At 39.5% G+C, this 15,076-nt stretch overlaps 1 protein-coding gene across 6 annotated transcripts in view; it reads left to right on the top strand.

Annotated features, from left to right (window-relative positions):
* SEMA3D (semaphorin 3D) overlaps positions 1-1,992 on the top strand; it is a 131,930-nt gene extending 129,938 nt beyond the window's left edge. For all 6 annotated transcript variants that reach the window (XM_062491663.1, XM_062491668.1, XM_062491664.1 and 3 more), the window contains one exon: positions 459-1,992. In XM_062491663.1, the coding sequence (XP_062347647.1) occupies positions 459-872 (414 nt within the window). In that variant the 3' untranslated portion in view covers positions 873-1,992. The remainder of the gene's footprint in view (positions 1-458) is intronic.
* The last annotated feature ends 13,084 nt before the right edge of the window (positions 1,993-15,076 follow it).

Raw genomic sequence — 15,076 nt, 5'->3', positions numbered from 1 at the left:
TAGTATTCATATTTATTGTAACAGGGCCTCAGCACTACAGATCTGTACAAGCACTCCGGTATTTTGGGTGTATTACAGATACCTCAAATAGAGCAGTTAAAAAAAAACCAAACAAGAATGGGATTTGTGGCAGTAAATAGCTCCCCTTCCTTGGAGAATACAGCCTCTTTCACTGCACTGTGGTGTGATGAGTGTTGCTGTCTGTCCTGTCAGCTGTACAGCATGTGTCCTTTGCTGCTGCATGCTGAGTGTCCGTGATCCAGATGTTACAGTTAGGAACAGGACTCAGGCCTTGGAGGAGCTGCTGGTGTTTGTCCCAGCTGTACCATAGGGATGGGACACACCATGTGTCCTGTGTCTCCACCAGGCCTTGTCTCCACCTCAGCATAGCACTGACACGTGTCTCATTTTGATGACGGGACTCACCTCCTATGTTCTTTTCTTGTCCAACCCCACAGCTGAAGGCTGACGAAAGGATCATTAAAACAGAGCACGGGCTGCTGATCCGCAGCTTGCAAAGAAGGGATGCAGGAGCCTATTTTTGCAAAGCCCAGGAGCACACCTTTGTCCACACCATCATGAAGCTGAATTTAAATGTTATCGAGAATGGACAGATGGAAGGCACTCAGAAGACTGAGGACGAGGAGGGCCGGGTGAGGGATTTACTGACGGAGTCCCGGCTGAGGTACAAGGACTACATCCAGCTTGTCAGCAGCCCCAGCTTTAGCCTGGATGAGTACTGTGAACAGATGTGGCACCGGGAGAAGCGGCGGCAGCGGAACAAAGGTGGTGCCAAATGGAAGCATGTGCAGGAGATGAAAAAAAAGCGAAACCGAAGGCACCACGAGCCAGCCAGGCCACCATCGACGTAGTTTGTGAATGCTATTTAAAGGACATTTTCCATTAAAAAAAACAAACAAACTGTGTTCTGGTTTTGTGCATCTTGCCTATGAATTAGTACGGCTTCTTCTTGAAATCAGAAAACTTACCATCACTAATTATCTGTGTGAGAATGTACAGTGAGATTCAATGCCAAATGAGATGTTCTTTATTGGAGTGCCACAAACCAGACAATAATTTCAAATGCATTCATTAAGAAAGATAAAGTGTACACTTCTAGCTAATTTCTGGATAGCCTTAGACTGCGTGAGCTTTACTTCCTTCATAATTTTCACATAGGATTTAGTGTTTGTGTTCTGTATTAACATTTGCTGCCACATTCCACCCCAGAGGTGGCAACATTTCAGGGGAAGGCAGATGCTTCCAGTTCTTTGGCATCTTTCTGAATAAGAAGCATGGTAGAAATGTGTGACAGATCTGCAAAAATACCCATTAATTTACCCACTGGGCCTGCATACAGGCACACGGGTGGGGTTTGCTAGCACAGGGAGGCACGGCAAAAAATCAAATTAAGTTTTGGCTTAGGGACAGCATTCATTCTCCCCATAAACAAGAGAAAGCATAATCATGGTTTAAGAGAGGGGAATTATGGAGTGTTACTCGTTAGTGTTTGAGTAGCCACCAGTTTTCAGTCCATCTGCTGAAATTAAATGTTGACTCTAATTGAAATTGCCACCGAGATGCTTGGGAGTAAATTTCCGAAGTGGTGTATGGGAGGTATGTGCACAAATCCTATTAACAAATAATGGGTCTCCTGCCTGCACCTCTCCCATGTCTCTAAAGGTTTGACTCTGACTGTTTCTCTGGCCCTTTGCTGGCTTTGTTTTATGCAGAGGAAAAGAAAATTAAAAGACAACAACAAGGCTAAAATGAAAGACGATGAGGGAAATAAGTAGTGGCTGAGACCAGTGCTCTTGACACGGACCTGACATTCCTCAGATGTGTGTATTCTTTGGGATTTTTTCTCAAAGGTCTTATGTATTTTTAAGTTGAAAATTTGCGTTGTTGGAATTAATACTTTTATTATAATTAAGTAAGAGATGTCCATGTGTAAATAAAACTTGTAAGTTAGAAATTTGCTGTATACCATAATTTCATTTGTAAAGTGTTCCTTGTTCCTTGGTTTATATTTTGGGTTTAATAATGTTAATTTTTACACATAAGCAAGAAAAGGCCTCATCCTTGTCTGTTTTACATCAATATTATTCAATTGATTTTATTCCTGATATGCAGCAACAAACACAAGCTCAAAATCAGGCCTAGTGTCTCCTCTTGTGAGTCACAGCCCGCCTCTCCTCTCTTCCATCTAACCTCCCTCCTTTTGCCTTTCACGCCTTTTTGAGTGTGAAATGACAAATTAGCCACTTCCTCACATGGAAGATAGCTTTGATGGATACCAAAATGACAGACTTTGTTTCTCATGCGTTCTACAGATCTTGAGAGCAAAGTCTGTGGGAAACCCGTGCAATTGATGTGCACCTCATTAAGGGACCAAAAGTGTTGGCTCTGAAGCCCTTGCCGGTGCTGGTGTTTGTGTGTGCATTGAGTCACAGATCTAAAATTGTGAAGGTCCAATTTGCATCGTTGTTCATTTCCTCTCTGTTGAAAGTCGGATATGTCAAAGTGTTTGTCAGATTTCAGAAAGGAATCTCAGCTTACCCACATTTCTTGTAAAACCCAAAAGCTGCATTTGCATGTGTTGTACAAAAGCCAGCGATACCATATGTCATTAATTTTAGATGCTTTTTGAATAGGAGATGTATGACTTAATTAGAAGATATTAGATAGCATGCGTACAATGCTTTGATAGTGTAAAGCACTGAGTGCTAAATATTATAAAATACATCTGTGGGGAGGAGGGAATTTCTTAGCACAGGACCTTTAATCAGCAGAAAGACTGATGCTGAAGATACTAACCAGTCGTACAGTATTTGAGAACATGCAGAGGACTTTCTGGCATTTTTGCTGCAAAATAATGTAGACCAGGCATTTCACAAGAGGCTCATCAATTTGGGTACCTTGATTTTAAGGTCAATTAAGACTACTTAGGGAAGGTACGGGGGGTATTAAACTACTATATATAAAGTGCAGGGATACTTAATATTCTTGGCTGGAAGGTTATGCTGTCACCATACAGAACCTGCCTAGTTATTCCTTATTAGATTTTTATCAGTCCACAAAGTCCCATTTCTCTGGCTTGGGTATTAGGGAAATGAGTGGAAGCACACCAAGGCTGTGGAATGGCAGGTGGGGTGCATTTGCAGGCACTGGCAAAGGATCCACTCTGCTTATCAGTGGTGACATGGTACTTCAGTTGACAACTCTCATCACATGTTTGCCTACTTCATAAAAAAGCAAAGCAGGATCTTTTGTCATACTTTTTCTCCTCCATGAAAACTAAATCATCTGATTTATGTTTGAGTATGACTGGGGGTTTGTATTCTACAAATGAACTCCCCCCAGCTGACTTTTGTAGCAGTCTGGGATAAGGGTCTCAGTACTGGGAACATTAGATTTCAATGTTTGAATTAAAATGTTATTGCTCTTAAAAACTACTTTCATTTCTTTTATTTCAAATGTTCGTGCAATGAGATTCTTCTTAAAGAAATGACCTCATGATTCTGGGGTACAGTGGTAGCATAAAACCCAAGTGAGATATAAGACCTCTTCCATCATGGGAAATAAATTAAATATCCTGCAAATCAGTGTGTTGCATTGGGTTCATGCTACTCCAGGGAACATATTTAATAATTCCACATAGATAAAAGTCTGTGGTTTGGTACACTGGGTAAGATGAATGCTGTAGCTGGCAGGGCTAGCACATCTCGTACAGTGCAGGTACTAGAACTGCGAGGAAGCTAGAGGACCTTGGAGACCAAGGAATGAGAGGGATAGATTGAGAATCCCTACTGGAGGTAAGGCAGGGTTTTGTTAGGCAGGACTCAGCAATGCAAACCCAGGAACAGGAGGAGCAGGGGGTCTTTTCCACAAGCTGCAGTCCCAGAGGGAGGTTGGGAAGATGAACTAGACCAGAAATGGTAACAGAGGAGTATCCCTCACTTTTCAAAGAGGTTTCATCTTTTGTGTAGTTCAGAGGCTCAACTTGAAGTCTGCTTAAATTTCAGTTCAATGATTTGGGGGTCAGCTGGGCTGCTGTGAGCTGTACTATGAGCCACAACAGGCCCATAGTTAAAATGAAACTGAGCCCTGCCTCTGTGAAGAGCACCATAAAAATTTAAATTGAATGAATTTTTGGTACAGAGTGGAAGAAAAGTTGCCTCCACATTAATAACTGTAGCTTTTAAACAGATCCTTTAGTGCATTGATCCAAATGTCGTGAGGTCCAACAAGGCCAAGTGCCAGGCCCTGCACTTTGGCCACAGAAAAGCCACTTCAGTGCCACAGGTGGGCTAGAGAAGCTGGAAAGTGGCCCAGTGGAAAAGGACCTAGGGGTGCTGGCCCACTGTGGCTGAGCATGAGCCAGCATGTCCCCAGGTGGCCAAGGAGGTCACCTGCCCTGTATCAGGAGTAGTGTGGCCAGCAGGACCAGGGCAGAGATTCTTGCCCTGTACTTGGCACTGGTGAGGCTGCACCTCGAGTGCTGTGTCCATTTCTATTCCCCCCAGTTTGGAAAGGACAAGGAGACACTGGAGTGTGTCCAGCAAAGGGCAAGGCTTGTGAAATGACTGGAGAACATCTTCTGGGGAATGCCTGAGGGAGCTGGGAGTGTTTAGTCTTGAGGAGACTCATGTGGGACCTCGTCCTTCGCACAGCTCCTGAAAGGAAGGTGTAGGGAGGGGTGGGCCAGCCTTTGCTCTGTGCCTGCAGTGGGGATGGGAGCAAATGGCCTTAAGCTGAGACAGGGGGATTCAAATTAGATATTAGATATTTTGCTGCCTGGGTGGTGAGGTATTGGAGTGGGCTTCCCAGAGAAGTGATGGAATCACCATCCCTGGAGGTGTTTAAGAGGCACCTGGGTCTGGCACTGAGGGATGTGGTTTGGTGGTTCAAGGGTTACAGGGGCAGTGCTGGGATAAATGGTCTAAAAGGTCTCTTCCAATTTTATGGTTCTATGATTCTAATATTTGCTTCTATATGATATATTTATTTGAATGTGCATTCAACAGGGATTACAGTTATTAATACATTTTCTTCAACAAAACCTTTCTATTGACCGTACTTAAGCAACAGGTCAGTGCTCAACTGAACCAAAGTGGTTTCATGCAGATTCTTAGACTAGCCAATACAATGTGAGCTGTGGTTATAAAAATACTGAAAACTGATATAAGCTTTAAAGCCCAACAGGGCTCTAAACTTTGCAGCAATCTTGCAGTCCGTTAAAATAAAGCAGAAAATGGGATTAGCAGGAAAAGGAATAAAGTATTAACACTTACTCTGATAAACTGGTTCTGTTACTGGAAACCATTCCAAAAACAGGTGTGAATGTGTGGTCATGCCATAAGCAAATGTTTTCCCCTCTAGGCTGTTAAGCTCCTTGAGGTATCTAAGAAGCTGAGTACTTTCCAGTTCATACGCAGATTTTGTCCCCTGTTCTTACGTCATTCATAATGAAGTAATTAGGCTAGATGCGACAGATATCCCCTGGTTCATGTGCTTTTGAGATCAGAAGATCCCTACAGTTCAAATGGTATGAACCTCTTATTTGAACCATTATGGGTATTGATCTTCATTGAACTTTTCAGGTAATGAATAATTATTTGTTATCTTTACTCATTGATCAGGTAGTCAGCCTGTGTCCCATAATAATGTCTCAATATTTAATAACAGCTAATGGAAATTGAGTTTGCTGGCATTTTTTCATACAAGTATATGTGTTTAGAAGTGCATATACAAATGTCTTATTTTCTATTTATTTTGTAACAGAGGTTAATTTGCAAAAAGCAAATGTGATTTCAAGAGTCAAGGTTCATTTCAGTCTCTATTGACAGCAGAGATTAAAATCTTTCTGGAACTGAACTGAAGCCTAAATACACTATAATACACTATTTATAGTCTGGTAGTCAAATCCCAAATCTATGTGTTGCTCTGTGGAGTATATTGGCCTGGTTCTTCTTGCTCACATTTATAGATGAGACATGGAGGTCTAAGGAATTACATCTACATGAATGGAAAATTAAGCCCACATGTCTCTCTAATATATTCTGTTACATTTTATAAACTTTAAATGGTCTCTCTTGTAATATTTTACCCTAGTGTTGCTAATGTTACCCTGAACTAGTCTGCTGTCATTAGCTGAAGTGTGACATTCTTTGCAGTTGTAATCCAGATTTCAAGGTTGATAAAGTAAGTTCATTACAGTAGAAAAAATGAAGTCATGTGAAAAGAGTTTAATTATTAATTCTACAAACCACATTTATAAGATTTTATTTCCATATATCAAAATAGTGGTTATACTAGAATGTGTGAGAAACACCAGTATCTGTTTTCCTTTTCTGTGCAGGTAAGGATACATAACAAATTGCAATCTTGAGAGTCTCGCTTGCCAATATGTGTCTGAAACAGCTGGTGTGGCAGCTGTGGCAAGACTCATTTTTTACTTGCTTGATCTTTTCTTTTCCCAGTAAGCCCATTGTCTCCTGCCTTTCAGACCCTGGTCTAGCAGCTAACCCCACTTTTATGTGGAGGAGGACTTTGGAATCAGGTGTTTTGTGACATATAAACACCCCTACATAGTCATGATATCATAGTCTGCCTTCAGGTGAAGACTTTCCTTAGCATTAACTATAGCATTCAGTTGCAGATGCAAACCAGACACTGTGAAGTAAATTGGAGACCAGATGGAGTTTTTGTTCACAAAGAAAATTTTTGGGACTGCTGCTGAGAGGTTTCCTTTCTCTTTTTGTTCATGTGGTTGCTGTGTAAAATTTAAAATTAAAGTATTTTGTGCTTAAATGCATAAGATTTTCCACATGATATTAAAAAAAAGCAAACCAAACATTTTCAGGTGATTGGGTTTTTTTTATTTTAATGTGGACTACTTGTCCAATGTCAATGCATTCATTCAGATAGTACAAGCCAAGAAGACAATGTTTCCAAACAGATGGCTGTGATATCTGTAAGGACTCCAGATGCATCTCAGTTTTGGTGGTATTTCATATTCTTCTCCTTTCCCTCTGTGGTATAGAAGTGCTTTGACTGGATTTTGGGAATTTTTTGGGGGAGGTGTTGGTGGGGGTGGAGTGTTTTTTTGTCAGTTTGATTTTTTGGGAGGGCCACTTTTGGTGGTCTGATTTTTTTGAGTTTTTCAGACTTTTTGGGTTTTCTGGTTGGGTTTTTTTTGTTTGTTTGTTTGTTTGTTTGGTTGGTTGGTTGGTTGGTTGGTTGGTTGGTTGGTTGGTTTGTGTGTATGTGTGTGTTTGGTTTGATTTTTGTGTTCTACATTTTTTTGTTCTTTCATGTTATTTCTCCTGCTAAAAGGGACCACACCCCAGGCCAGGTGCTTTCTGGTGGTGTAATATATGGCAAAGCAATAAGAGGAACAGAAGGCTTGGCAGGTATTTTGGTATGGAGACAGCACAGTCTATTTGCAAGACACAAAATCTTAGGCTTAAATGACTATGTTGAAAGTTCAGAGATCATAGTGCCCTTCCCTGGCCTAAATTGAAATTGCAGTAAGATTTATAGAAGGAATATTTTTTTAATTAATGATTTTTTTTTTTTCTTAAAATGTTTTTTTTTTAAAAATCTGCACAGTCAAATGTCTCTTTGGAAAAAAATATCCAAGACAAACAAACCAAAAAAAATCCCCAGAAGCCGGAAGAGAAATCAGCATCAGGGATTTCTCATATTCTCCTTCAGAGATTTCATGTAACGTTCTCCTGTGATGCTTGTTGTAGAAATTACTTGTAATAATCACATATTAAGACTGCCTGTGAAAATGTTTTGGCTGTAAAAACTGGATGCAAAGCATATGAGTCTATGAAAATACAAATTAAAAAAATAATACTATTTTACATTATATATTTACGTATTTACATGTTTACATTACTTTTCAGTTTTGATGATACATCTCCATCCCGTCTTTCCCAGTGACTGTCTCAGAATGTCACTTGGCTGGGAAGAAAGGAAGAGACTGCAAAAGCATATTATCTTTAAATCATAAACTATAAGTCGTATTGAATGGACTGGATGCAAGGATTATGATTAATATCTCACTTTTGAACAAGAAAGACTGTGTTTTCTCTTAAAGTGAAATTTATCACTCTGCCCAGCACAGGAATTGTATGTCATTTGGCTTCTTTTTTTTTTTTTAATTTGTAAGGTGTGAGTGGTTCTCAGGTTGATTTTGAGAATTAGGGGGCTTTTCAGTCTGTAATACAACTATTTATACAGCAATAATACTGAAGTATGTATTTGTACATGTTGCAGCTCATTGAGTTGGTATTACTACAGAAGTACAGCTTAAATAATCTACATTTTTTTGCCAGGCCTGGTTTATTGCATATTTCAATTTTATATGCAAAGGTAACAAATGTATATTTCATTAGTACTATAACAAACTGAAAAATCTGAGGTTTTGCCTCTTTTTAAAACCCATGCAAAACATAAGATTTCAGAGAAACAAAGTGCTAAGGAAATAGCTGGGATGTTAAGGCAAGGTTCAGTAATCTGAAGTGTCTTTCTCAGAAGTCTTTCCAGAGTGAGGACTGACTGAGATTCACCACTCCACTGAGAATGTGTTTAAAGCCAACAGAGTGAGTTTACAGACAGCTTAGAGAAGCTATGGACTGCACAGTGGTTGAGGCAGACCAATATACATTAGGTAACTCTATGCTTATTAATTTAAATTCAATAATAGCTTTTTAATGTGTGCATTTCTAGATGACGAGCAACAACCATTTTCCTTGAAGTCTACGCTGACAATGTGCTTGAAACTTACCCTCAAGCCAGATTGATCACCCACTAATCTTGGGCTGTCTCTGGAGCATTTTTGGCTCTAGAGTGTGATTCTCTCCCTCGAAGTGTTTTCAGGTTGGGGATAACTGGGGGATAACATCTTTTTTCTTTTTTTAGTCAGGCATTGCTGCATCTGTCCACAGTTACGGGGAGAAAGTAATTTTTGGGAAAAAAACATCTCTAGGCAGGAAAATAAATAGGCTGACAGGTCCACCTCCTGTTCTAGCCTTCAGCACAGCACCCTGTGTTTCAGGGGATTTATGGAAGGTTAAAGAGGCTAATTTGTTAACAGACGGTCAGCATGTTATTTCCAAGGACAGCCGCATCGCTGCTCTCAAGGATGCCTGGTTCCCAGTCCCATGCTGTGTCCATTAGACCACTGTGCTCCTGACCCTTTCTGGGAAAGGTCTCAGGGTACTGCTGGCCTGAAAGCTGATGCCAAATCCCAACTGCGGCAGTAGCATTCTGCTCACCTAAATTCCACCTGCAGCTGCAATTGGATACGGCACTCTTCATTTCCGAGCGTGAACTCTTGTTTCTGTGTTACCATGCGCTGCTAAACAGCTGCTGTGCTCCCCCTCTCCCTCCCCTGTGCTCCCCCACTCCCTCCCCGCAGGTGGCTGCAGTTGATAATGTCTCATGTAGGATCAATCTTGGTCCCATTGAAGTAAGTGGGAATTCTGCCAGCGTGTCCCAGTTCTGGCTCTGCATCCAGCTGGTAAAGCGCTTCCAGCTCCTGCAGAAGAGGTGCTCTGCTCAGCCTGGCTGATTAGCCACGTTCATTAGCAGAGGAGGGTGTCAGAGGGAGAGAAAGAACGAGAGAAATCCTTCAGCTTCCTTCTGACACCACAGCCTCGGCAAGAGCTTAAATGCAGCGCTGGTTTGTGTGCGCTCAAGGAAACAAAGGCTAATTAAGCTGAAATCTGTCATTTTCTCTGTAAGAGTTTAGCAGGGTCAGACTTCAGGACAATTAGTGATGAGTCTCAGGAAGATGCACACAAGCTTTTCTGTAGCTGCTCAGAAACATTTTCTGTGCTGATTGGCTTCCTGAGCTCCCCCGGCTCCACATTTTTTCCACGTGTGATGCCTCTTTTCAGGCTCTTGGAATCCAGGAGGGCTGTTAGCTGAGGAAATCTGTGCTTAAAGTAAGAACTATGAGGTAAAATCCGGCCCTTCATGATTCAGATGGCGGGAAGTGTTCTGGGACATGCTCACACACAAAGTCCATGTGTACTGTGACAACAAGCTAACAGGCTGTTCATAATCATTTCTGTTCCTGCAGTGTAAAACATAGTTCAGGGGATACTTAGGGGTTCATATATTTTGCAGCACTGTGTCCATGTAGTTACTGTGCGAGTAACAAGGGATAGTGTTGCAGAATGAGAGAATCTACAGTTCCCAAGAATGTTTCTGCAGGAATGCTCATCAAATACTGAACAAAAATGTACACCGGTGTAGACAGGACAATTTATGAATTGCTAATACACATTATCTCCCTCTCTGGTTTTGCTTTAAATTCTTTATAACAATTTGTAACTGAATATATAAACAGAAAAGTTCAGCAAACAGTTTTAAGAGTTGCTAGATGAAATTGAGGTGTTGTTAAGGAAGGAAATGACAAATCTTGACTCTTTCGCCAAAGTTTGATTCTTTCCCTTGCAATAAAAGTGTTAATGGCTATCCTTCTTAACATCTTCCAGTGTTGCAACTACATTTCATTACAATTACATCTTCCAGTGTTAGATGTATTTCCACATGAAGGAAGGAGCAAGCTGCTTCTTCTCTGCTTCTCTCATGGGTTAGGTGGGGCTTTTAACTTTCTCCCAAGAAAACTTGGCTGTTGTGTTTTTTTTTTTTTTTTCCTTCAGGAAGAAAACAACCATAAACACTCAGTGTTTGGACTGTATCTACTAACACACACCAGGCTTTCTGGTCTCTGTGGATGGATCAGTGTCAGGGATTTCAAGTTGAGCATAGGTGTTGCATGTGCAGCACCAAAACTTTTGTTTTAGCTTTGGAATTTGACAGCTTGGGCACAAAGGACATTTTTAAAAACACACACATGACAATCATTGTCATTAAGGTTTATTAAGGAAACACAATGTTTTGTTATTAAATCAAAGTAATATGTGTTTTGGGTGATGCTGCCATACAGGGAAGATGGGTAGCAGAATAAAATTGTTGCTGTCCTTTAAGGAAAAGCCCTCAGATGTCAACAGCCAAGGAAAACTGCTCCATTTCCTGAAGCACAGCAGTGGACTGAAGACTTTTGATTAGAAGTTTTCCAGATTAATAATAGGAAAGTTGAGGGAGACACTGATAATTCTTCTTTAATGAAGTATGTTGCATGAAACAGGCTGTGCTGGTTTCAGCTGGGGCATATTGCATCTTTCACTTAATATTACTTTTTTTTTTTTGTAAAAAGAAATAGTAGAGAACAGGAACAGGCAACAATCAACCCACATCTGCATATTGTTTTCTTTGTATCTTTCCCTTCCACCTGGAAAGTATTTTTACTTCTTGTTTTATTTTTCTCTTACTTGTTTTTGAGGAGATGTCATATTCTCACATGGGGTATATTTCTATGTGCATTCCTGATCATAGGACTTAAAACACGTTGAAGAGGGTAACAATGTTTACACTTAATACTGTCTAAACTCCATTTTGTAAAGGTGCCTTTATTTCAGGAATTCTTAATTAGCTTGTTGCATACTTCATCTTCCCTCCTTTTCCATGTCACTAAAATGGTCTGTGAAGGTCCTCTTTGGCAAATGAAAACGCTCTGGAATATCAGTGGTAGGAAGCACATGCTATTTTATGCACCAGTGGAACTCCATTCTGTTCCTATTAAAAGAATGTTTTCATCATGACTGTTCTTGTCCTTTTTCTCCACACACAACACTAAAACCTCTGGGTTTTATTTTGTAGCTTTTGTTCTTTGCGATATATGTTCTGCTTTTGTTTAGACTGGAAGGATAACTTTTTTATTCATAACAGAAAGTAGGATTATATTCATGTATAGATGTTATTTTAAAGAGGAAAACAATACTAAGAAACTGCCAGAATTTCAGACGTAATACAAGAAGCTTGTTTTATGCAATGCGCAACCAGTTGGTTAAATGAAGCGACAGGAACTCAAAGACAGGAAAGTCTGTGTGGAAGGCAGCTGCATGTCTCATTCTATATTGCATTGTGTCATACACCATGGTTTTTCAAAGATGAATCTTTTCATTGGCATAATACATTTGATCACAAATCTGAACTTTGGGTGAGGCACGCATATAAATAATTGCAATAACAGGAGCAGTTTTAGGAACATAGTGACAGCAATATGTGTGTTAGAAAAGTTGAGAAGATTTAAGATTTGGTGTTCTTGGACAGGGTTTTGGTATATGATACTTGCAGGAGAGAGAAATACAAAATGTGGACTCTTGAGCATAGCTTTTGGGGAACAATAAGGGATAATGTGTGATACACTTTTAATGACAGATCCTAAAATAAATTAGAAAAAGGTAAGTCCTAAACTAGCTGAGTGATTAGAACTGTGTTGTAATAAGTCTCATAAGCATTAGTGTTTCAAGAGTGGCTGAATGGATACAAAATTTTACACTGAAATGAAAATTATTTTTTTTTCTTTCTCTTGATAAAGAACTAATGGAAATGATAATGTGTTTTCTGGTTTGTATTATTTGGGGGAAAATACATCTGTGAATGTGCCAAGTGTCTGTTCAAAATAAGAAGATATACAGATGTTGAGTATTTGGCCTGTGTCTTTGTGGATATTGTTGCAGAAGCACATTATTTAAAAGAAAAAAATAAAAATCTTTCAAAGCCTTTTCTGAAACGCTGTTTTATAGACCATACACAAGGATCTTATTTTATTACAAAAGATATTCTATCAAAGGCTATTGGCAAAAGCCATCATTATCTGGCTGTGTCATTTGTAGCTTTACTTCCTATTGAAATATGGGATCCATCTGCTCACTGATCACAGGATAACAGCCATCATTCCCACTTGCTTATCATAAATGATATATCTGAAAGTACCAGAAATGTGATGGAGTACAATCCCAACCCCTGGTCAGTTTCTTAAATCATTCATAGTTATCTTAATTTAGGCCAGGCTGGTATGCCTCCTGCATTTTGACTGAACTCCAGCTTCAGTAAATTCAGTTTGATCCACTTGAAATTTCCAAGGCATGCCTAAAATTCTCATCCTCCTTTATTTTATTTTTGTAATAGCCTATTTGCATTGCTGCTCCATTCTGGTGCTGTGTTGGTACACGTGAATCTGGCTTTTGTTTTAGCTTACTGCTGGGCTGTAAAGACTGCTTTATTTCATCTTAAAATGAGTGTGTCACAGAGTTTGCAGAATCGTAGCTATGAAATCTGGCACACTAAGCATCGAATCCATCATGAAACAGCTACGTGGGACTCGGTCACAGACTAAAAGAATTTGAATGTCACTAAAAAGCGTAAGTTATTTGTCTGTTGCCATGTTGATCTGTTCTCAAATTGCAAGATGCCTGTATATAACATTTTCAAAATAAGAAAACTTTATTTAGAGTTTGTCTTGAGAATGTGGAGTCAGCATCAAAAATCTGTTTTTTGCACTCTGATAGGTATGAGTGATATAGTACACAGCCAGAATTCAAACTGCAAGAAGGAAAGTTTCCTAATCCCTTGTGTGATTCACAGATTATCTGAAACTTCATCCTATAAATGAATCTCATTCAACAGCCATTACCTCTCTGTCGCTCTCCCCAACCACTGTCCAACCTCGTAAATATCTTAAACTCCCAAAATTTAAAATGGTACTTTGAAGAATATTTTGGATATACCTGTCACCAGATTTGCTTCTGATAACTTCTATCAATATAGGTTTATCTGCTCTTCTTACCCAAAATTGTTATTCAAAGCTTTTTCAAAAACGGTTCTCCTGATGAACCCACCCTTGAAATGCCAGTGAACATTATTTATGTATGAGTGGCACATAACTCTGCTGAGAATGGCCAAGTGCTGCTGCCTGTGGTTCCCTGTTAACTGCACACAACCAGTGATCTCTCAAACTCCATACCAAAATTGCCTAAATCACGTCTTGACAACAAATGACTAAATAAACGTCCTTTTATTGTTCAAACTTCCTTCCAAATTAATTGAAGTGATTTAAGATCAAGATATAATACACCTGGAGCCCCTATCAGCTAAGAGAATATTCTTCTTCCACCTTAAAGCAGTATGTGTCAGCAAAGTACAGAATTATTTGTGCTGCTGAGAGATTACTGCTTGGTGTATTCATTTAACACATAATGCAGCACATGGACAGGCTCATAAATTCGTTTTGCTTGAAAATGGGAAGAAAGCCCCAGAGCTGCACATCTATTCCGTGTGACTTGACCAAAGACACACTTGGACTGCATAACTTTAGAATCCCATTTTGCTGTCTGACCTGTGCTAATAGGACTCTATTAAGTCAGTTGTCTTCTTGATATCTTTTGACCTCTCTGTGATTAGTTAGGAGATGATGTAAGTGGCATTGAAGAAATGGGTTATAAGTCACAATCTGACATTACTCCTCACTAAGAAGCTTCTGCATCAGAAAATAGTTCAAATGAGGCAACTTCTCTCTGGTAGCAGCATCTGAAAAGGCTTGGGCAAATTTCAACTGAACTCAAATCTAGAGTTAGCATTTGTTACTTCACAAACTGTAGATACATCCAATTTCAGTTTAAAAGCTTCAAATTGAACCATGTAGCCAGAAAATTGGCAGAAAATCCTGCCAATTACTTAAAAATATTTGCTAACTATTTAAATTTGTGACTCCCCCTATAGAAGAATTTTTAAATGTGGTGTATTTCATTATTTCATTGTTTTATATGTCAAGGTGCCTAAAAATCAAACAGCTCTTGTGTTGCCTGGGATGAGTTGGGGAATAAAATAGCAAAAAACTAAGCTCTCATTTGCTGATCAAAATGTAGCTTTCTCTGAAGCACTTTTTTCATGTGTTTGTTTATTTTTTCCTAAAATCAGTGATTTAGTATTGAACACAGTATATTTCTATTTGCTTTGGAGTGCAAGAATAGAAACCAGTGGAATGATTTGTTGATTTACATTAAGACATTGTCACAAACTGTGAATTCAGTGCTTCCAGGGAGTCTGACTTCAAAGAAAAGATTTTCAGAACCATGGCATTAAAAAATTGCTAGCATGAACATGGGGATTTGACAGAAAGACTTTCCTTTTTCTTATTTCCAGCTAG

The sequence above is a fragment of the Cinclus cinclus genome, chromosome 4, assembly GCF_963662255.1.
Source record: "Cinclus cinclus chromosome 4, bCinCin1.1, whole genome shotgun sequence".
NCBI lineage: Eukaryota > Metazoa > Chordata > Aves > Passeriformes > Cinclidae > Cinclus > Cinclus cinclus.
This window is presented reverse-complemented; position numbering and strand designations above follow the sequence as displayed.